Here is a 25,053-nt window from a genome sequence, read left to right on the forward strand (position 1 = left end):
GTTAGAGTGGCACAAAAATGAGCTATCAAGATTACAGATAAAATGTTAAAGACTGTATATTACGTGTTATCATTAAATCCACAAAGATTTTCCATTATAACTGAAGAGGTGACATTAGTATTTCAAATATTACAGCTCTTTAGAATATAGAGCTACACTGTCCAATATGGTAGCTATTAGCCACATGTATCTATTTAATACTTGAGATGGGGCTAGGCCAAACTGAAATGTGCTTTAAGTGTAAAACACACACAAGATATTAAGACTTACAAAAAAACAGAATGCAAAGTCTTTTTTTTTTTTTACAGTGATTACATGTTGACATGATATGCTGCGTTAAATAAAGCATGTTATTATCATTCATTTTACCTGTTTCTTGTGCGTGTCTAGCCTCTAGAAAGTGCAAAATCAAATATAAGGCTTGTGTTGTATTTGTACTGGACAGTCTTTATCTATAATGTTTACAGGACTGTTTTCATCAAAGCCACTGGGTGACACTGTTTCTTCACTAAATTGATACAACCAAAGCAATTTCCTGGCAGGGGAAAATCATACATGCACACACACAAATCATAAATGCACCTACAGGTACACACGTGCACATACACACATACACCTCAGCAAACAGCATGTGCCCTTTTATAACCAGTCATCTTCTCAGGCTGAAAGAATGAGTACCCTTAAAGTAATGTTATTACTATGTTAGCAGGACTGGCTATACTTGAAAGCTTTAATAATCATTCACAGATTCCTGAATAATAAATGACAGCTCTCATCAAACAAAAAACACAGACATTGCTTACTTGGTGACTTTGCTCCAATGGCCTTCCATCTTCTAAATGGCAATGTTCTTCATGACCTCCTCTGATATTACATCCTATTTACTTATATTGTAATGAAATTCTAAGAAAACACTGCATAATAACAGATAAAAAAAATTGTCAGCTGTTTTTGCTAATGAAGAAATGCCTTACTGATGTGCAGATTATGTTTTGCCTTAAATTTTGAAATTCTGAACATACAAAAATCAATGAATTGAAAATCTAAAATAAAAATATTCAATATTTAAGCCACTGCTGAATATTTTTGTTTGATAAGACTCCACAAAGTTAGACTTTTCAATGCAACTGATATTCATTATGCAATAACGTCAAGAATAATTCATTCCAGAGGCTACCTGGTACTATTTGTTGACCAGAAAATTCACTGTAAGGGCTGAACAAGTTTTGTGTTATTTACACATCTGACACTCAATCTGATTACTCAATCTTCTAATTCTGAATGAGAATTTAGAGTTGGCTCCATGGGTAAAATTACAAATGATACCTAGGCTTAAAGTTACCAGCCTGACTCTTTTCCTACTGTTTCCCCAGCAGCATAGTCTAGTTGGAGAGGAAATGGACGACAGCCATCTTGCCTTGGGCTATCTACCTACATTTAGCTAACTCTCAGTTTCCTTCTCTCTAAAATCAGACTGACTCTAGTCTTCTAACTACACCCTTTATAGAATTAAGCATTGAAAATATCCTTGCAACCAGCTACTTACAGTCATAAACCAACTCAATACATCAATCAGTGTGCTATTTTGAAGTGTAACATGTCCAAAATCCAATAATATTTTACTTTTGTTCCAGAGCAGACTGTAAAGGTAATTTCTATCTCAAAAATAACTCTCTCCATGTCTTCAAAATGTAAAGTTGCTTAAAATCTAAACCATTATGTTTAACCATTTATGTGTTGAGGACCTTCTGAAAGTCTATGACACCAAGACTTTTTGCCCGTAAGAATGAACAAATGAAGTTTTGGATATAATTTCAGAGAAGAGATAAACAAGTCCTGGAGCCAGCTTAAAAACCTGCTGCGGGGTGGGCTAGGTGGCTCATGTCTGTAATCCCAGCACTTTGGGAGGCCAAGGCAGACAAATCACGAGGTCAGGAGATGGAGACCATCCTGGCCAACATGATGAAATCCTGTCTCTACTAAAAATACAAAAATTAGCTGGGTGCGGTAACACATGCCTGTGATTCTAGCTACTCAGGAGACCGAGGCAGGAGAATCACTTGAACCAGGGAGTCGGAGGTTTCAGTGAGCTGAGACTGTGCCAGTACACTCCAGCCTAGCCACAGAGTCTCTGTCTTAACAACAACAAAAAAATACAACACACACCCAAACACACCTCCTCCAAGTTATTGTACATACGCATTTCTGTGTTATCTAAGAGGTCCTTTAGATATTTCACTGTGACTTCCCTTTTTCTCATGTTCATGTCTCATTACTCTCACTAGGCTCTAAACTTTGGAGAGACAGATCCTGTGTCACATCTGTTTGTGTATTATTTGTATGATTTTTAGCACAAGGACTAATGCACAGATAAATTGAGTTGATTTGAGATCTGATAGGTTGATTGACCAAAGGCTTTTAATGGATAACATTAGCTACAGGTGACATCTTCTTTTAAAACAGTGGTATGCATTCACAATGCACAGGTATGGCCAACAAATATTTTTTACAATTGTTATTCAACACATCTTACCCTAAACTACAACTCAGGCAAATTGTTAGACTTTTTTTCCCAGTGAACAAATGGGTATGTTTTATATCAACGACAGCACAAACATACATTCTTAAAGTTAAAACAATTGCCAAGTAATCTTGGCAAACAAACAAAAACTCCTTTAATAAAAAACACTACCTATCGTGAAAGTATATATAGGTAACTACCAAAAGGATTCAAGTTTCAATATAGAGGAATTATATTCATTTGAACATTAATGAAACACATCTTTAGTACAAGAATAGAAGAGTGGACTTTCTGAGAGTCTTCGGAATTATTTCACAGAGGTTCATTAAACACATGAATGTAGAATCTAAGCATACATTTTTTAAATCTCAATTTGAGGGTTTTTTTTTTTTTTTTTTTTTTAGAAGATATGAACACCACACAGAAACAGAGCAGGAAGACTCCACTGAAGAGGAGACGCATGGCAACCAAGTAAACAATTCACCAGAAACCTGTAGATATTTTCCCGTTGCCTAATGCAAAGGCAAGATACAATAGTTGCATTGATTATCTTCACACGTCCAGGACAGTACAACTCGCAACAATAACTCTTTCTCAAAAATACAACTTCCATCCTAATCCCAGAATAAACTCTTTCTCTGGATAGATAAAATAACACGTGTTTTCAGTGAAGTCAACATTGACACTACTGGGCTGACTGACATAAATCATATGAATGGAAAATCTTAAAATATATAGGCGTACTTCCAATCTTGAGGTTTATAAACATCCCACCTTGATATAATGAGAACTTGCTTAAAATAGAAGTAAAATTGAATTTGGCAAAGCCTTTATTCAACTAGCACTCTGAAGAGATTATTTCTCAGATCTGAATTTTCTAATAGAATATAACAAATTCACACAAATGTCACTGAAGATAGAATGAATGTTTTTTCATGCCAGTGTCACTCACCCTTGCCTGCCTGTACCCCCTCCCCCAAGGCTTTTCAAAATGTATTTCATACACAGAGTCACTGTTCTGGTTGTTTATTTAATTAACATGACAGCCCAGCATACACAGCATTTCTTTCAGTTCTACAGCTTTAACTTTTTACACTTTCGACTCAATACAGAAAGAGTAAAACTACTGTTTTCACTCCTTCCAGCCTCTGTAAATTTATATAGATTCACTGACTATTTATGTCACTTTAAAAAGTTTTTCACTATGCTTTAAATATCTGTATTCACAAAGTAAAATCACAATTTTTGTCCCCCGACACACAAAAAATTCTTTTCCTTCACTTTTCCAAAGGGATAAAGAAATCTTGTTTTCCTTTTTCAGTGTTTTCAGAAGTTGACATTAATCAATCTTAATTCTGTCACCAAGTCATAAGTAATCTATACTGCTCTTTGAATCACCATAAACTGAGTAACACTGCTGAAATGTAGAAGCTACAATTTAATTGAAAGTCCATGATTATTTATGAAACTACCCTAATTTGAGCTATATGTTATATTGAAAGACATTTTGCATTTAAACCAAGTATTCTACATTTTGAGAATAAGCAAGTTTTTGGTCAAAGAATAACAATGCCTCCCATCCAGTGCCAACTATCAAACACCATACCCATGTCTCCTATTTTCTTTTTTTTTGCTGCTGTTTGCTTTTTTACTTAAGTTTCTAACATCAGTAATAAAAAACTTGACTCTTCTTTTGATAACTAATTTTAGTTTTTAATTACATAATAGAAAGTATATATCTACACATTTCTGGATGATGTTGTATCTATAACAAAAAAAATTATTAAGTGGCACAAATGCATTAATGGAGACAGTCATATGCCTCGTGTTTATCTGAAACCACAATTCAACATATTAAATTTTTCTTAACAGGTAACTAAAATAAAATTGCATTGGTTTGAAATCTTTCAAAAGTAAATGTGTAAGGTGGTCTCAGTAATTAGAGAGGAATGAGTAGCCAGTTATATCTCTTTACTTACCAAGACAATGGAGAGATACCCCTTCAAATACAATTTCCAAAAGCAAAAAAAAAAAAAAAAAAAAAAAGGAAAACTAAAATTTTACATTGAAAAATAACATATTAATCATGCATAATACCTAACAGTCCAAGAAAGTCTAGGTACCTCTGTATATTCCCATGTTTGGGGCTGAGGGCACAGTGGTAATTTGAGAGAGACATATCTGCTCTGGGATGTGAAAGTCCACTTAGAAAAGTTACGCACACCTTAACAGACACTTGCCTTCTTAACACTGGCAGCCAGAAAAGTAGTTTGACACATTCATCTACGAAATCAGCCTCAGTACTGCGGACGCTGGGTTGTCAGGACTAAACTATATGCCAAAAACACTTTATAGTTCTTTAAAGCTTAAAGAACTATAAACTTTGTTCTTTCCTGAGAATAAATATATTTTCACTTACATTCAGAGACACCAGTGCGAAAGACTTAGAGTTCTTGAAAAGAAAAAAGAGAGAGAGAGAAACATGTATCTGTCAGTTGGTTTCTCTTATGAAAATTTTGTCATATATTCTCTTTGCACTTTTAGAACAGAGGGTCACTGAAGAGGGATAGTTCATAAGTAACCAGCCACTGCCATTCATACAGAGAAGAAAATGATGAAATTCTCTCACCTGTAAACCTCACAATGAGCAAAGTGCAAATGAATTGTCAAGAGGACTCTGACAGACTGTGCTTTTAAGTTCTGAAATGACTACTTAAAATTCACTTGTTGCCTAATGAGTACTGTCTTGAGTCGAAAGTAGACATTTCTTCAGAAAAAAAGCTGATCAACATTCAGGGGAGTGTTACATACTTATTTTATACTTATTTTGATTTTTAACTTCACAAAGTATGCAAATGACAGTGGTACACTTTGCACCCTTAATCAGAAGTTTGTTTCCTTGTGATAAAACAGATAAGCCATTTACTATGTAGCTCCTGAACTTTTCACACAGTAAGGATAATGTATATGAGACACTGTCCTATTTTATAAGATAGTACTCTATGTTAGTTTCCACCCACTCCCCACAATTATGCTCAGCAACAACTTTTAATGGGTTATATGTAAAAACTAGTCTTCAGTGACACACACACACACTCACCCATCACCCTTGGCCTCATTAAAACTTCAAGTATCTCAATATCTGCTAAATATATTCTTGTTTTTCTACTGGCCATAAGACATAAAGTTTCTCACTTTAGAATAATCTTCCTTAATACAGCCTTCAAAAAAAAAAAGTGACCAAAGAAAATTACAGAAGTAGATTGCCATTATGCATTTTCCAACAGCATTAATCAGCAAAATATTAAATATGCAATGCTTATTTAGATAACTTTGCAGATAATTCCAATTCTCCATTTATCAAGTTAAACCAGAGAAAACCAATAAAAATGTGTGGGTTAATTAATGCTGCCGGTTAATTCACCTAACCGCCTTCTTAGCTTAAATCCACCTTAATTTCTTATGAATGTTAATATAACATTTAAAAAATTAATTTCACAGGGTAAATGATATCAATTTGGAATCAAGTTATTTGTGATTAAGTCCCAGATTTTCCTTAGAAATTATGGTTGTGAATTTTGCAATAGTCACATCACATTTCCCTATAAGTTAATGAGTAGTGTATTCTGAACATACTTAAAGCTGTGGTGTTTTCATTTAAAAGACATTCTCTCCCATAACTGTGAAAAGAAATCAAAATGGTTAATTTACCCTAACAGATAACTTACTTTATTATAATGATTTCCAATTTTTTACCAAAACTAAAAATCAGTCAGTGGCCTGTTTTCTCCTCCACTTAGCTTAAACACAAGAAACATTTGTTTTATCTAAACAAAAGTAAATAACTACATTTGCTTTAACATAAAAAGGCTGTGATGCTGTCATCTACTCTGCTAAATAATGTCAAACAACCATAGATCTGTGTAATCAACTCCATTTCAGAAACAAACTAGCCACCCACACCAGGTAGTGACTGCTATGTCTTAGAAATACCCAAATGATTATTCACAGAACAACCCTGAAAGAAAAAGCCTACTTTGTCTTAGGATATTCTCTTGCTCCCTTAAGTTGTTCTAACAGTACCATCGGTAGGCATAAATTTAATGGGAAAAGTGTAAATTTCCACTTGCTGTATCCAACCAGCTCCTCCTCCCCATCAAGTGTCAAATCCACTTCAACTAGAGAGGTGAAGAAATCTGCTTCAAATAGAGAGGCATACACTTCAGTATGCCTTTTCAGCTACAGTATGCATGAAAAATTTGTTCTTTATAGCAACTATTTCATCGTTTTAAATCATTTAATGATAATAAGGAGACTCATCCCCAAAACTGACTAAAGTTTTATGTACAACTTCACTTAAAATCCCAGGTTTCTCCTCATCCCAAGTTGTGGGAAGATATACATCTCCAGCAATCTTAGAAATGGTCTCCCAAATTAGTATTTTCTGTAAAATCTGCATAAATCCATTTGAACTTATAAATATCCACTTAAGTATGCATATACTAAAGAGAACTGTTTTGTTTTTATTTGACACTAAAGCGCAGTTGACAATTTTGAACAATTCCAAAGTTCAGACATATTATTCCACAAGTTGAAGTTTGTGATACAAAACACACTAGCATGTAATAATATATGCCCCTAAATTATATTTAAAAACAAATTGGGCAGCATCAGCTGAAGTCTCTCCAAATAAAACTTACTGCAAAACCAGAAAGTATCAATTCCTCACCTTCAAGCATAGCTTGCTTTGCTCTAGAATCTTTTTTACTGGTTTTCATAAATACTTAATATCATTTCATTAAAAAGACATTTTACTTTTTAAAAAGTAGAAGTCTAGTAAAATCTCTGTGTTGAAAAAAATCCCTCACTGCTAAAAAACTAAACTTAATTCTAAAATTTCTGCTAAGGAAGGAAAGGGTGAGAGTACTTTAAAAAGTAGGCAAGCCATACACCAGGTGTAGCAGATCTAAAAATTTGGCCCAGCTGTGGAAGACCCTACAAATGCCATCTAGTTTTATTACTCAGTAGTGTTTCGGTTGCTAAGGTTATAAAACTACTATGTGAAAGAGAGGGGAAAAAACCTGCTAATTTCTTATCATTTCTGAAGTTAGACCACTTTTCTAGGCTATCTTCCCTTTAGTTCCCAGCGCTCGGATTCTCTCCACTCTGCGCGGGTTCCCAAGCGTTTCAAGTTTCCCCAAGACCCGAGAGAGGAGTTGACAGTGCTTACCTGTTCCCTCGGTATACAGGGCAGGGAGGTCCTCCGATGGGACTTGCTGCTGCAGCCGGACATCTCGGCGGACACGACGGAGCTGGACCGCCTCCTCCTCTTAAACGCCGGGATATCTTCCTTGGTCCCAGCAATCAGCTGGGACCCCAAATGCTCCCTTGGAGCCGCCTCTGCGGACTGCGGCAAGATTTGTTCCACGTACCTGGCCAGGAGGATACCCAGCAAGCCGGCTAAGTACGCCAGGTAAGGTCTCCAGGCGACCTTGAACCTTTCCAAGGAAATGAGGGACAAGGTCCTGACCGCGCTAGTCAAGGCGATCATGAGGACGCCCAGCCTCAGCCTCAGCACCAGCCATGTCGCGGCGGCCAAGCAGCTGAGCACCACCCCCGCGGCGGGGAGCGAGAGTAAGTGATCCTCCCCGACGCCCAGCCCAATCTGGACGAGCGCTTCCCCCCCGCAGCAGGCGGCCAGCAGCGCGACGGCCAGAGGCAGGCGCACCCCGGCGCGCAGGAGGTACAAGCCCATCCAGAAGAAGGCACACAGGAGACTGAAGAGCAGCGCCGAGGGCTGCAGCCAGGGGCTGAGCCGCGCGCCGCCCCCGGGAGCACCTCCCCGAGGCCGCGGGAAGACGCCCCCTTCTGCTCCCGGGGCTGCTTCCTCCTCCTCCTCCGCCGCCGCCTCCTTACACTGCTCTAGGTCACAGCCGACCTCCGCGCGGACCAGCCTCACCAGCAGCGCCAGCAGAAAGGACAGGGAGCCCGCGCACAGCGCGGAGGAAAGTTTCCGAGAGCGCCGGAGCGGCTGCAGCACTAGGTCTCCCCAGCAGCCACGGCAGCCCGAGTCGTGCGGCGATGCCGGGTCCGCACGACGGTGGCAGTCCCGGCTCGCCTTGGGGGCTTGGCTCACCCCACTGTAGACGGGCTTGTCCCTGACTCGTGCTGCGTCGCCGGGCACTGCCATGGTATGGGGTGCCCTCTTCACGAATCCCCAGTGGTCCCCCCGACGCCCCCGCCCCGCCCCACACGCGCGCGCACACACACAGATACACCGCACGCTCTCCCAGTTCCACCCTCGGAATCCTTTTCCTCTTTCCTCAGGCCCACAATCCACTGAAAGTTTCAGCTTTCGAATAACTCCTGGAGAATGCTAGATGCTCCAGTGAGACTGACTCAAGTTAAAAGCCAGCACGCTCAAGTTCAAAGCAAGCACGGGCAGAAACGATCAAGATTCCCCTTTGAATATCTCTCTTTGAATATCTTTTACAGATTCTCGGCTCCACCCCCACCCCCAACTTCTGTCCTCCGGGGTCTCTTCCTACTTGAGGATTTCAAAAATTGCCCAATGCATCCCGCGCGCAAGAGCCGCTGACGCTGGAGGAGCCGGGGGCGCAGGGCGGGCTCCGGGCCATTCCGAGGCGCAGCTCCGCGCCGCGCTGCAGCGCGCCGAGCCCGCGGCAGATGGAGGTCTCCCTTTTCTTCCTTCCTGCAGCTCTTTTTCTATCACTCTTTCTTTCTCCTCGGCGGATTCTCCCCGGCACGGCCCCAGGACGCGAATCGCCATTCCCTGGGGCAGAAAGCAAAGCCTCCCCCGCCTCTGTCAATCCAATTCATGGCAAAGGATAGAAAAAAAAAAAAAAAAAAAAAAAAAAAGGAAAGGGGGCTGAGAAATTAGAAGTTGCTAAGTCCCGTCGGAGAGAGAGACAGACGGAGAGACTAGCGGCAGCCGCAGAAGGGAGGGAGGGAGAAGGAGCGAGCAAGAGAGGAAGGGAGGGTGAGAGGAAAGGGAGGGTGAGAAGGGAGAAGGAGATCTGCTTTTCTTTTTCTAACCGCCCCCCACCCCCCAACCACCACTTCTTTTTGGTGCAAAGTCAGTGGTGATTTGCAGTTTTGCAAACGAAACGAGTGGAGACGACTGCCTAAAATTGTATAAAACTGGCAGCTGGAGTGATCGACAATTCCGCTTTCTTTCTTTAAGGCAACTCCCTAGGAAAGCTTTCTCAGCTGAGCTCCCGCCCCCTACTCCGGAGGAGGCGCTACCCTCAGCACGATTGCTCCTTTGCTGGGAGAGCCGCCGGTTCACCCTGCAGGCTGGAACAGGGGCTGCTGGGGCCCGTTCACCGCTCAGCCCACCGCAGCCCAGGGGCGTGCGGCGGACTGCGGCTGGCCGTGAGGCTGAGCTCCCTAGGACGTTGTAGGGGAAAAAAAAGAAAAAAGAAAAAAAAAAAAAAAAAAGACTGTGTTTGGCTATTTGGCAGATGAGAACCAACATACTTTCTACTGTCACTGACAATGACAGCCACTTCCACTGTCTGATTCAAAGATGTTCACGGGTTCCCAAGTCAGGTACAACAGTAATCCAATTCCAAGTGACACTGTAACGCTTTGGTTGTTGCTGCTGGAATGTGTTTTCATAAGAAAACCAAAGCATGGCCTGTTGGTTCAAATGATGAAAGAATCAGCCTTACCAAGACCACAAGAAAAAGAAGGGAGGGAGAGGCAGAAGTCATTTAAATTCAATGTATGAGTATTACACAACAGTTTTTGACTGTGGAAGGTAAAATTACATTGAGTTTAAGTGACCGTACCCTCAATAAAGGTTAACAAAGTTTAAAAGCCCAGATAGTTCATCGAAAAATAACTATCTCAAGGGAGAGGTGAGGACAGGTGGGTTAACACGAGGAGAGACCTTAGAAGACTGCCTATTGCTGCAAAATAGTACATTTACAAGAAAAGCATATGACAAATATCAGGACCCTAGTTATTAATGAGTAGGGGATCATTTACTGCAGCAATATGATATTTCAGAAACTAACAAAAATGTTCAAGCTGACTTTTTTTGGCAGATTATGAAAAAGAATTCAATATCTGTTCAATGACTTAAACTCTATTGATGTTTCTTGGGCTCTAGTTGTCTTTTTAAAACTAAAACGAGAATATGATACTCCACTTTTAACATGGCTATCTTAGATGTCATTTGCCCTCACAAATAATAATCTTAATAATTATCCAGTTTTGTCTTAATTATGTTGACATTTCAGGTTAAAGTGTATTTACAGCCTAGAGCATTTAGATAATTGATTCAATATGCCACTGTATTTTGTATGTAGGCAAGAAGCAATAAAAAAGCCAAAGGGAGATCCTTGAGATAATTTATGGGGACAGTGGGAGAAAATGGTTTAAGTTTTAAACAGCTTCATGGGAAGCATCCTGCTCTAGTAAGAGGCAAGTATTAATATCATCACATAAGTAGACATGAGGAACGGTAATGGTACAGCTTCTCTCTGTCAGATGTCCAGAATTCTGCTACCACACAGGAGTATGAATTGGGCAGCTAGTCAATGGCAGTGGGCACCATCTGTTTAATAATTAAGGAAACAGGAGCAGCAATGTCTTTGCCAAAGACAAATGAGCCCCGTAGCATGCACACATAGTTTCATGAGTTTCATTTTTAGACATATGATTCATATGCCAGATCCTACCTGAGACACATCGGAGTGAAAAACCTTGATTGGAAAATCATTCATATCTGTTGGAATAAAAAATAACATTAAATTAATAAACTGTGAAAGTCTGACATATATCAAGGTTATAAAAAAAAACAGCATAGTAAGGGAAATTTTCAAATATTTCAATTTTATCTGTCTGCTACCCCCACAATGATCTCAGCTCTTACAATAACATCCTGGCACTATTCAACAAAATAAGGAGGCAATGTCCTGGCATCCAGGTTTTCTTTAGCAAATCATAATCAAAAAGTTATTTGTCCCAAATTTACCAAAAGGAAAGAAAGTACATTTTTCTCCCCATATCATCCAGAACCAAGAAGGAAGTGAACAAAGACAATAAAAATCTCTTTAATGTTAGAGATGCAGAAACCTGCAGGGCTATACTAACTGAAAGAAGTTGAATAATAATGTACATTTAACAGTATGTTAAATGAAATAAGCTGCAATACATAAACTGGACAGGGAGCAATCACACGTAAACACTGCCCATTTTCTACAGATAGTGGCGAGTCCTAATTCGAAAAAGTGACAACACAGCCAAAGAATAAGGAAAATGTACATGCAGAAAAATACAGAGCATGGACAACAGAAATAAAAATGTAAATTTTACTTGATAAATCTTCCACTTAGCCAAATCTAGCCAGCATGTTTTTATTAGTTTTTTGGGAAGAGGATCTAACCCTATCACATGTGCGCTTTATTAAATATAGTTAATCGTCAGGGAATTCTATTGCAAAATTCAGAAAGTTTATGCTTCATCGTATGGGTTCATTCAATGGGTTCAATTCTCTGCTACCTATTTGATTGTTATACATTTATATCCAATAGTTACCTAAAATATAAGGTGTCCAAAACAAAATTCTTAACTTACAATTCCCTTCCTCTCCGTCCTCGACCCACCAAACAATTTTTCTTCAATCTTGTTACATTCCAGTAAAGAACATAACCATCTACCTAGTTGCTCAGGCCCCAGAAAAGGGAACTGCTCTTGATTCTTTCCTTTGTTTATCTTGCTTTACTTGTAGCCTATTAGGAAATCCACTTTATCCTGTTTCTAAAATATATTCTAAATCCATTTACTTTTCACTGTCTCTCTTACAATAACCTACCAAAGACCCACCATCTTCCTTGGACAGGACAACTGCAGTAAGTAGTTGTTGTAAGTAGATTGTAAGTAGATCTTGCCCTACTTACAATCCATTTTCTATATAGCAGAGTAATATTTTTAAAATATAAATTGAATGATGCCCCTCCCCTACTTAAAACTATCTAAAGGTTCCCCATTGTGCCTGCAGAATCCAGTCCTTATCACAGTCCTCATGATAGTCCTACAAGGACCTTCGTGATCTTTCCAAGTCACTCTCTCTGACCTTGCCTCCTATTCCAATGCTCCTACATCACTGGTGAAGCACTATTTATTAGAACTTGCTTCAATGACAAACATGCCTTCTGCTGTCCAATATGGTAGCCACTAAACACATGTGGCCATTGAATACTTGAACCATGAGCTGAACTTTTGGATTTTATTTTATTCTAATTTAAACTTTAGTTTTAATACATTCACTTGGCTAGTGTCCACAGTAATGGAGAATGCACCTCTTACACCTCAAACCACCTTTGTTTTCTTTATGCGGGTGAAATAGGAGCCTGTCCAGGACCTTGATATCCAGAGATTTTCACATAGCTGCCCACTTCTCCACCAAGTCTAATCTCAAATGTTACTTTATTTCAGAAAGGCTTTTTTTTTTTTTCCGATAATCTTATCAAAAACTTTTGGGTCACCCCATGTGCACATAAACACTTTCTTTCACTTTCATATTACCCTGTTTCATTGTATTTATAGCACTTATCACTATACAAAATGGTGTTGTTCATTTATTTGTTTTCTCACTGATCATTTATCTCTGTTCACTAGGGTGTTAGTGCCATGTGAACAAGGACCATGAATGTCTGTCTTATTTGCTGTATACCTCCAATTACCAAAATAGTCCCTAGCACATGGTGGAAGCTTGTCTTAGTCTGTTTACTGTTACTATGAAAGAATACCTGAGATTGGGTAATGTGTCATTCGGTGATTTCATCATGTGAACATCCCAGAGTATACTTACACAAACCAGATGGGTCACCTACTACACACCTCAGTTATATGGTATAGCCTATTGCCCCTAGGCTACAAACCTATACAGCATTTTACTGTACTAAATACTGTAGGCCATTTGTAACACAATGTTGAATATTCGTGTACCTAAACATAGAAAAGGCACAAAGTACCATATTATAATCGTATGGGACCACTGTGGTATACATTTGTCATTGACCAAGACATTGTTAGCAGTGCATACCTATATCACTACTTAAATTACTCATTTATTAGAGAAATAGGCAATTGTCAAAGTTTTGAAAACTTTGTATTGATTCCATGATGAAATGTCTATAATCCATAGCGGTTTTCTGGTAGGCTTAGGGATAAAACAGTATAAATATGCATTTCGGTAATGAGTAAGCTGAGAAATCCAGAATTAGGAGATGCCTGAATAGGAGTGACTAAGATGTCATAGCTCACATCATGATTTGTGGCATAGTCTCCAACTATGTCAATTAACAACAATGGGGGTTAAGATTTTAAAAAGTAAACATTTTGCCAAGGTAGACCTTATTGATACTTATTATTTCACATATAGTCAGGGAAAAAAATGCAGAAACCCTGCATTTTTAGATGCATCATCTGCCTTTCTTTTTTTAATGCTGCCACTCGAAATGCAGTGCCTGCCCAATAAATTGCTAATAAACAGTCAAAGGCTGAGCTCCTATTGACTTCATGAGCAAGTAATTCGGGTTTACAGATGCTACTTATGTGTAGGCTATTCTAAAATGTTAGAAATTAAGCATGATTTGCCTTTTTAAACTATAGTGTATTATTGAGAAAAACTGTGAAGGTTATTGATAGAAAAGAAAATATAAGCATAGCCTATTTCTTTTATATATTTCAACACCACTGAATTTCAACGTTAGTTTTACTTACCTATAAATGTTATAATAACACCCAAGCTGCTACTTTTTGTCTATGTGATAGAAGGCTGTCAGGACAAAATTTATATCCAATGCAGAAACATATAAATGTAATGCTCTTTTGCATGAAATCTACCAAGGTTTCTAAATATTAATGGAGTGTTTTAAGCTACCTTATCATTTTGGAGGAAATTCTAATAAGCAGGCAAATGTCTAAAATTAGGCAATTGATAGAAGGAAAAATAGAAATAAAAAACACAGGTAATTTACTAATTCACAATCTACCAAGTAATTGAAACTACTGCTTTTTCTACCCCTATAACTATCCAAGGAGAAAGCACATTTAAAATTAGAATGGAATTTTAAAATGAATTAAATAATCACTCATCTTTAAGTAAATATAATTAAAAATACATCACTTGACTAGTTATCTTATATTTACAATTCTCTTTTTTTTGTGACTGTTTTGGATCTTACAGAATCTAGGGCTGTTTGTTACATCATCTCTCAAATTCTTTCCTCCCGTAAAGCTTTAGCCTCAAAAGGGCAATTCCATTTATGACTATGAAATGTCTGATCGGCTCTCACACAATAACTATGTTGTGAGAGTAGAGAAAAAGTATTAAAGTACAGTATTTAAAAAATAATTACCTGTAGAACTTGTAGAAAAGAAACGATCATGTCTAGAAATACTTATTTACACTTAAAGACTTAGACTCAAATACAAAAATCAAAATGCTTAATGTTTATTATCCCCCTCACTAACACAAAGTTCAGAAAAGAAGCACTATCTCAGATTGTCGGTATAATCAATATCTTGTATTCAGTGACTGAGAAGGAAGTGCTCATACTAGTTCATCTGAGTTGTTCTCTGCCTGAAACTGTAAGGCATTTTTTTCATTCTACCAGAACCACAGAACTATGGTAACTTTCCACAGAAATGGCAAATTACATACAGAGCTTAGGCTCAATGATTTCCTTTAGCCAAAATCTAGAAATAGGGCATTTTAAGCTCGGTAAGAACAGTAAGTGATGCATGGAAGAAAGCAATGTGGTTCTCCCATTCCAGAAAAGAGAGGGCCTCCAAAGTATAGGTGAGAATTTTTCTCTGGTGATGCCTGCTTTTCCTGACCGAATCTTTACATTGATTTTTTTTTTAAATTTTACTTCATGATACTTTACACTATGATACTTTCTAAATAAACTCTTTTTTTAAGAAGTCTGGTCTTTCTTTCAATGTTACAGCAAAACAGATATAAAATAGACAATAAATTATAGTTTATATTTACAAAAAAAGCTGTAAGTGCAAACAGTTGTAGATTATAAATGTATTATTTAATCAGTTTACTATGAAATTGCCTTCCCAGTACATGATTGTGAAAAAGACATTTCTAAAGATTCATCAATAAGAATTTTTAGTTCATTTACTAATGAGAACTAATTTGGTATTATTGTTCTGATTTTGTTATTATAATTAATATAGTACATAAAAATATAGATGACACATAAGAGTTCTGGAGGTTATGGGTGACACATAACATTGTTAAAAGGGGGTAGAGAAAGGTCTCAGATTACTCTAAATTAAAATAATTATTATCATTCACCATGTACCTTATTTTATTTCATACCTAAATATCAAATATTCAAGGGATACTGAAAAGCCCAGAAGAAACCCTCAAAGTACAAGTCATTTCATTACTGTATATTAATGTTGGAGAGTTTTCTTAAATTTACTCATATAGGTTTATTTGAGAAAAAGAGATTTCTCATCTACAAATACATTTATATCCCAACAAGAACATTCCCCAAACAGGTGTCTTGTTTTGCTACTTTATAAAATAAGAGTTCACAACAATTTTGAACCGATCTGTCTGAATTTTCTCCCACAGAAATGGTAGTCGTTCTACTAAAATTTCCATACATCTTCTTTCTTCTAGACCTTACTAAATAGCCAATATTGCTACCCAACTGAAACAGGCTTGTAGAACACAGGGATGCATCCTTAACCTTATAAAAATGCCTTGGGATTTTTAATGAGCAGAAGTGGTCAGCACCTCAGTCACACACATCCCATCCAGTAGTTGGTTCTCCTGGAGCTCAGTGCTCCATAACCCAGGCTGAAGTTGGCTCAGCACCACCTTGGGATGGAAGAGGGCCACCGACTGAATCACCGCCACCACATCCTGCAGCATCCTCCATCCAAGTCTTCCCTGGGCCCACCCCTGCTGAACTCCCAAGGTCAGAAGAGATCACAGCTTTAGAGCATTTCATTACAAATTTTAATTTTCCAGTTTCTGGTTTTCATATTGCATTTCAAGATCAACATCCTTATTAGTAGTCGTATATTTTTTTATTTTGAAATTTTATAACACCTTTTCCACTGGGAAATTCCAAACAGGCTACTGAACTTCATTACCACACAGGAAGAAATCCTCATAACACCCCTCTGAAGGAGGTGTTAAATGACAGAAAGAGAGAGCACACACCATCGTCTACTCTTACAAAAGTCCAATCCTTAATAATTAATGAATGAAAAGACATCTTGAGTCCAGTGGTCACTGGGAGTAATTGGCGTATATTTTCTCAGCTGCCTCTAAATGAAAATGGTAATAATTTAACCAATATATTTGGGCTGACAGCTAAGCTAAAATAAGGTCTCTCTTGCACCCAAGCAGTAGAACTAAGTGAATCAGAACAGACTACTCTCTGTTACTACTTGATTGTGGAAAACTCACATATCGTGCTCAGTAACTGAACATTTGAAGTCCTGCTCCCATTTACAATGTCTTTCTCTGTCTTCGGTTAAAAGATTGTGAAAACTGGGAGGACACAAGGTTACATTTGTTTTGTACCTTTTCTCTGTCCTCAATCCTTCCTTATTTAAAAACTTTTGGTGTTGAAATGGTAATATAAGAGAAGGTTACTTTCAGTGATAAAATCAAGAGTCCAGCTATCAAGAAGAAATTACATTACATGAACGTATAGTTCATAGTATAGCTTGGTGGCTGCCAGCTTCATATTAAATGCCTCCTTTTATAACAAATATTTTAGACTATCACTGTAGCAGATGCTATCAGTTCCCCTTTTATATCCCCTAGGCTGTACATACCAGTGACATCCTACTGCTGGTCTCTGCTCAGGGACTTCTGTCTGCAAAGAGTACCTGGCTCACACACATTGTGGCAGTCCAGAAGATGCTAGCCTGACAGAATATAAAATGACCTCATACAGGTTCAGACAACTGGGGAGGAGAAGGTGGTTGGGGCAGATCTTCTACTTAGGAACATAGTCAGTGTTTCCCTATACCTAAAACTTTGGATGTTGCCTAAACTTACTGGGCATATCATGCCAGTAGACTAGCAAGCAAAGGAGTTACTTTAGTGATTTTCATGAGAAGATAGGGTTGCTGCTACATAATGAAGATGGGGAAAGGTATGACTGAAACTCAGAGAATCCAAGAAGGTGCCCTAATGTTGTTTGGATCTCTGTCCCCACCCAAATCTCATGTAAAATTATAATCATCAGTGTTGGAGACGGGGCCTGGTGGGAGGTGATTAAACCATGGTGTCAGATCCTTCATAAATGGTTTATCACCATTTCCTCAGTGCTGTTCTCATGAGAGAGTTCTCACGAGATCTAGTTACTTAAAAGTGTGTATTACTCCCTCCTCCACTGTTTCTCCTGCTCCCTTCATGTGAGCCTCACTCGTCCTGTACCTTCTACCATGATTGGAAGCTTCCTGAGACCTCCCGGGAAGCAAAAGCTGCTCTGCTTCTTATACAGCTGTAAAACCACAAGACAATTAAACCTGTCTTCTTTACAAATTACCCAGTCTCAAGTATCGCTTTAAAGCAAAGTGAGAACAGATTAATACATACCCATTGGTGCTTCCATCCCAGGGACAACCTGGCAAGAACAGGGCAAGTTAGAGTCCAGAGCTTTCCTGGATCTAGGTCTGTGTTACCCAACTAGGCCAATGACTTAGGCCAGTAGAAGAGCTGGCTGAGGGTTAAGGTGAGGAGACTAGAGTGGGGGCAGAAGAGGAAACTGAGAATATCAACTATAAACTGGGCTATCCGCAGTAACTAGAGTTGTAGCTTATCCCACTGATTATCTTGTCTTTGTCTTAGAAATTGCAGGTGTGTGTGCATGTGTGTGCACATGTGTGCATGTGTGTGTGAAATGGGTGGGGACTGGGTATCTCTGTAGAATGAGTAACAGAGCAGATTAACTTAAAGCAGGGTGTGAATGAATCTGGATGATCCGACAGGTGGATTGGAGCAGATGATGGTAATGCTCCCATAATCAGCCCTCACTTTCCCAGTAACTGCCTACAACCCTTTCTGCAAACACTTGTGCCTCCCTGTCTAGACACTTTAGCCACAGATGAATGAATGCACAATCAGATTGTAAACACTTTTGTAACCCAGGCACAAAAGAACTTTCCTAGCAATTAAAGTCATTTGAAAATGACAATGTTAACAACTTTGGGAGTTAGTGATATTCCTTCACCAAGGGTGTTTTAGCAGAGGGTAGACAATTATTTAGTAAGATTTACCAGAAAGTCAACCAACTAAGTGTTGGGAGGTAGAGGGTGGCCAAAGGCAACACAGATAAGCATGAAGTAGATGAAAGAAAGAGGGTTAAAATAGAGGCATAAAGTGTTGACTAAATGCTAATCAAAGTTGCATTCAATGGGCAGAGCACCCTAATACCCAAAATAAAGTCTAAGGAAACTCCCAGACTCCAAAGAATGCAAAACAAAGCGTAATGGTGCTTATGTAGGTGTGGAAAAGCTTTTACTTCTAAAACTGTGCTCCTTGTCTTATACAGAAAAACAGTGTACACTTGTGTACCTCTGTGTGCTTTAGAACCTCTCTGTGACCCATCAGTCTACATAACCCTGCGTATTGTAAGTCTTCCACCAGTGGCTCCTTCCTCACTGCAGTGTTCCATTCAATAACATATTTGATCTACTGTCTCAAACGTTGATTTGATTGTTTAGGCTTCTACACGTTAATCACTTTGCTTCTCCCTGGCATGGCATTTTGCATATCAATTGTTAAGTAAGAGGCTCCCATGGCACAACCCTGGGACCCCTCCATTTCCAGAGATAACTTAGGCTTGCCTTTCTCTGAGCCCCAGAGAGGCCAACCTAGATAAAGACTGTTGAAAATGGCATTTGAAAATGCTATTTTCTAAACAAAAACCTTTATTTTTATATGTTTTCAGAGTCACAGTAGTGGAAGGGCTTAAATATAGTACAAATTTAGTTATCTCGAGCTGTATTTAGGAAAATTGGCCAGGATTATATTTTTGAAAGTCATGAGCATCTCCATGAGAATGACAATAGCAAAATGTACTGGTTTTTAACTTTTAAAGCATTTAGTCAAAAAGGATCACCTCTTTACCTCTCAGGCATTATGTAAGTTGGAAAAGGCACTCATACTCAATAAGATTATTTAAGAATTTGGGCTTGCACACGTTGGAAGTTAGAAGTGATGAAAGAAACAAAATATGTCACACAACGTGTCTTTTAGAAGAGCCCTCATGAGGTCCGGAGTTCAAGACCAAGCCTGGCTAACATGGTGAAACACCATCTCTACAAAAATACAAAAATTAGCCGGCATGATAGTAGGTACCTGTAATCCCAGCTACTCAGGAGGTTGGGGCAGAAGAATAGCCTGAACCACGGAGGCAGAGGCTGCAGTAAGCCGAGATCGTGCCATTGCACTCCGGCCTGGGTGACAGAGCAGGACTCTGTTTAAAAAGAAAAAAAAAGAAGAACCCCCCTCAGGAAATCAATACCATAGTTTTTGGGGAAAAGGAAGCTGTAAGAGTCTAAACTTCTAAGTCAAATGGGAAAAAAAGAGTGCTACTCTGGAAAAAAAAAAAAAAAGGAACAAGCCTGTACAGTTTAATCTAATATGGAGAATGCATTTCTTATGATCTCACCGTAAGTACCATTGAACTGAAATAAAGATGAGGCTATCCTGTAATGTAGAGGGTGTCAACACATAGAGATGTAAGCAGAGCCACATGATAAGCAGGAGAGGTAACTAAGGAAGACAGAAAGCAATATCGTAAGATACTTTAGCAGCTACGGCAGTTGTTAGGAAATATGTTCTTTACAGTTACCACTATTTTGATTCGTGTTCTGTGATTGTAGCCCTGTATCCATCTATGCCCTGACTAATGTGTTCTTGGAAAATCAGACTGTGAATATGAACTTCTAAAAGTATCCTTTGTCCCTTTTCCCACTTCCATGTTAATTATTAGTAGATTACCATATTTTTATGTCCTGTCCCATGTTAGTACCTTCTTCTGATGGAAGATATTGAGCAAAATATTACAGTAACTAGGCAAAAACTTTGGGCATACATCTAACTGCACAAATTGTAAACAAACACTTCAAAGAAGAATAAAACAGCATAAAATGTTCAAATGTAGAAGTTGTCCATTTATTTTAAAAATAACATGGACTAAAAATAGTTATTTTTCTTAATAAATGTACAAAAATGCCCAAATTATATTTAGACACACTTATCTAAATAGCGATGGTAATTTGCTAGGTTCAGTTTATCTGTGTACTAAAGTAACTAAAAAACTACAGATTCCTTAAGAGGTATTACCCTAAAATGATTCAAATATTTCAGATTGGCTAGAAATAAACTATTATCCAACTAAAAGGTAAACTCACCAGTTCCCACTAAAACTTTATTTTTAATCATATTCATCCCATCTCAAATTGAGCCTTCTTAGGAAAGAGCGTTAAAATATTGTAGAAGAAATGAACAATTCTTCACCTGAGTGTTTATTTCTCTCTCCTTGGACCATGGCCTGAATTTGGTTTGGGAAAGAGGCACAGTTCAGATTTTTCCACAGGCCTTCTTGACCTACACAAGTTGGCTTGCTATAAACCAAACCCCTGCAGCTTTCCTATCCTGGCAAAGCTAGGAAAGCCATAAATATTTTTTGGCAAAGTAGAACCCTAAAATAAGACAAGGTTTTTTATTTCAAGATCATATAACATTGGTCAAAGTGGCATACTGAGGCAACTAGCTAAAACGTATTTTTAAAGCAAATACGTGGTGATATAGAAATATTTCTCACACTAATCCATGTCAAAGACCTAGCTGAGGTTTTATAACACTAGGCTGTATAAGATGTGTTGTTTCGTACGGAGATTATAAACAAATCTGGATTCTGCTAGTTGAAAGGAAAAGGTGCTGATGTGCATTAGCCATTCAGAAACAGAGCTCCCACCCAGAGGGGCTTAAAGTATCAGAAACGTAAGAGCACTCCTTAGGCCAGTGGTTTCCAAACTACGGTGCATTTCAGAATCCACCAGAGGACTTGGCTAGGCTCAGCCCCAGAGTTTCTGATTCGCTAGGTCAAAGGTAAGCCTGGAAATGTGTGTTTCTCACAAATTCCCTGGTACTGCTAATTCTGCTGGCTCCAGGATCACACTTCAAGAACTACTGCATTAGACTGGCTTGGACATCACAGTAACCCTTTAGAAGAAAGAGAACCTCAAGGCCCGCCCCATCAGCACTGCATTTTCATATATTATTTACTTGTGCTAAATCCACTAAGTCATTAACTTGGTGAATATTTGGTATGGAGTTTGTGGAGAGTTAATCATTTGTGCCACCCACGTTCAGAATTTGAAAAGCTACTCAGAAGTCAAAGTAAAGGGAGGGTCCCAAACCTACGGCTCCCATTTTTTTCCTCTTATTATATGATACCACATGATATCTCGGCAAAAGTACAATATGAATATATAGAATGCATCAAATAAGAGAGGCACTTTAATGACCTCCTTTATTGAGAAAGTGTCATGGAGAATATGAAAAGGATGCCTGGAATTTACATTATTTCATTTACACTGACTGCATCTGAGATCCAGAAAGGTTACATGATTTTCCTAAAGTTATACACTTAACTATGAGTATTTTCAAGCAAATGGAAGAGAAAGACCGGTAACTGAGTGCCATGTTAGAAAAAAGGTGCCAGTCTACACAGTTCACTGATGTCTAACATACAAATATGCGAGTGTTAACACTGGAGTTTTAAAAGTGATCTCTGTTGGAAACTGGCTGTCTCAAATTTAAAACTCAGTTTGCTTAACCAGCTATAATCATCATCATACCACTGGTATGGAAGATACGCACAGGGTTACAATGAGGCCCCCAGCAAGCTAATGCCCAGATCACTTAACAGATGTATAATTGTTGTGAAGATAAATACACAGGTTGCTGCTACAAAATATTTGAATCATAACACATTTCCTTCTATCTAATTCTTTGTCTACCAAAAAAATTCTGTCAATGTAGATCTCCACTTCTAGCTTGCTTAGGGGAAAAATACGCTGGTCAGGCTAAAGAGCAGAGCTTATTCAGTTGTGTTTGTCATTGTGTGATAGAATTGCTCTTTCCCTCCCCTCCCTCCAAACCCGCCAGCATCTTTATTACTTTAAAATAACACATAGCATTTCCTTTGTTGGGTAATTCATCTCTCCACTCAGCCCACACTATCAAGGTAGGGTGACCTCATTTTCGGCTTCAGGACTGGCTAACATAAATCACATAAATAAGGCAATATAAAATACTATATGGCAATATAATTCCTTTAATGTACTTGAACAGTGAGTAGGATGGTAGATTGCATGGTTTTCCCAAAATCCTTTTGATCCTTTCCTCTGAGAGGATAACATATCCTAGCCCTTTGGCCTCTGCTTACCCTTCTTAATGACACCAGCTCACTTTCTACCATGTTGACATTTGCCTTAGCTGTGTGTCACCCACATCCCATCTCCCTGCCCTGGTGATCAGTTCATGTACGGGTATGTGACCCTGAGGAGGCCAATAAAAAATCCAGAATAGTTGGGAAAAAGAGGTCATTCCTTTCACCCTAAATGTGAAATCTGGAATGGCAGTGGTCAGTTTTTAATTAAGGAAAGAGATCACATCTGCAAATGAATTCAATATGTGGGGGGAAATTAACCCAAGATGAAGAACCAGGTAATTGATTGAGCCTCAACATCAAGCCAGCCAAACTTCCAAAGTTTATTGGACATTTGGATCAATAATTTCCATTTGTGTTTAAGCCAGCTTGACATTGGGATTTTTCTCACTTGCGATTAAGAGTCCTAAATTATAGCAGAGTAAACTAATAAGGTTGGCATTATTCAGCCTCTTATGCATTTAGAAAATGCAGGTTAGCCTCTTTGACATTCACAAACTCTGGGTGACTAACACGATTGTTTTGGCTGGGATGTCAAACTCTGAGCCTAGGTAAACTGACCAAGGTAAATGTCACCCTGTAAGGCTTACTAACAGCCAGCTGTTTTGCTATGAATTCTAAGGTTATCAAGCATCCAACGTCATCCTGCCTTTTTCTTTTAAATATATACAGATTATTGGGTAGCTTTATCCTGTTTTATTTCAGAGATGAGCTCAAAAGAAGAAACTCTTCTCTTCATGATACTTAGAGTTGTTAAACAAATCAACTGGCATTTATTGAATAATCATGTTTGCCAGCCAAGTGTTAGTATGTTCTATTCTGTAAGAATAAGTTATTTTAAAGCAATCTTCTATAAAGAATGCTGCCTTGTAAGTTCAAAACAAAGGCCAGAATCATGCTGACAAATTACTAGGCTCAGATTTTTATCATTATTAATACCCAGAGAGGTTTTTTTTTAACTGAAGCTTGTATTAAAAAAAAGCATTAAATAAGAATAGCTTTGCAGTTTACTTGCATATAAGGATAAGTATACGTAACATATTAGCAATGACACTGAGTAGAGTTTGGAATTATTTTCTAATTCTGTAACAGATTAACAGATTAATTTTCATCTATTGTCAATTTAACACGTACATCCTCTTCTTTATACCCCTAACTCTTCTATACTGTATGTCTGTACTAAAAATACAAAAATTAGCTGGGCAAGGTGGTACACTCCTGTAGTTCCAGCTACTCGGAAAGCTGAGGCAAGAGAATCACTTGAACCTGGGAGATGGAGGTTGCAGTGAGCTGAGATCGTGCAGCTGCACTCTGGCCTGGGTGACTAAGCAAGACTCCATCACAGAAAAAAAAAATAATAATAATAATTACTTCTTTGTATGAAATTCTATATTACTAATAGTAGAAAAATCTTAGTTTACAATTGCTTTTCTGATTTTAATATAGTCTTCATAAACTGTATATAGTTAAATATGAAGGCTGTTTCACTCCTTCCTGTCGGCTAAATGGCTACTGCTAGTATTTATTATACAGGGACTGGCTTCTGTCTCTATTTGAGCAGCCCGGCAACTTTCTGTCTTCTCTGAGTGCTCTTTGTCTGCTGCTTCTGTGTTCTGCCAGAGCCGTCACCGTTGCAAGGAGGGGGTGTATATTCTGCTGCTTTTTGGCTGGGAGAATAAATTCCAGCTTAGGTCCAAGTTGAAAACGAATCCCCCAGTAGGCAAAAACATGGACTCTAGTATACTTCCTGTGCACCCCATTAAAATCCCCTTTGGCCTCAGGAGCCTGAAGTTTTACAGTGGAACCATTTCATGCTTAATAACATGTTCTACACAATGCACCATGGGAAATACAAAGGCAAGGGCCATACCGTCTGCATTGAGAAATACAAACTCTTGCATGGGAGACAAGATTTGTATGTACATGGAAACACACATGCATGTGTATGCACACACACAGGCCCACACCCTGAAACTAATGTGAGATGGTGTACAGAAAAATAATAAATGTGTAATACTGGTAGTTTACTGATGAGAAAAAATC

General features: G+C 38.4%; 1 protein-coding gene across 3 annotated transcripts in view; it reads right to left on the reverse strand.

The window, feature by feature from the left end:
- The window catches only part of PDE3A (phosphodiesterase 3A), a 316,302-nt gene extending 307,576 nt beyond the window's left edge, over positions 1–8,726 (reverse strand). For 2 of the 3 annotated variants that reach the window (XM_074403199.1, XM_003934587.4), the window contains exon 1: positions 7,752–8,726. In XM_074403199.1, the coding sequence (XP_074259300.1) occupies positions 7,752–8,711 (960 nt within the window). In that variant the 5' untranslated portion in view covers positions 8,712–8,726. The remainder of the gene's footprint in view (positions 1–7,751) is intronic. The other variant, XM_074403200.1, reaches the window with a different exon arrangement.
- Positions 8,727–25,053: the final 16,327 nt, after the last annotated feature.

The sequence above is a fragment of the Saimiri boliviensis genome, chromosome 7 (genome assembly GCF_048565385.1).
Source record: "Saimiri boliviensis isolate mSaiBol1 chromosome 7, mSaiBol1.pri, whole genome shotgun sequence".
Taxonomy (NCBI): domain Eukaryota; kingdom Metazoa; phylum Chordata; class Mammalia; order Primates; family Cebidae; genus Saimiri; species Saimiri boliviensis.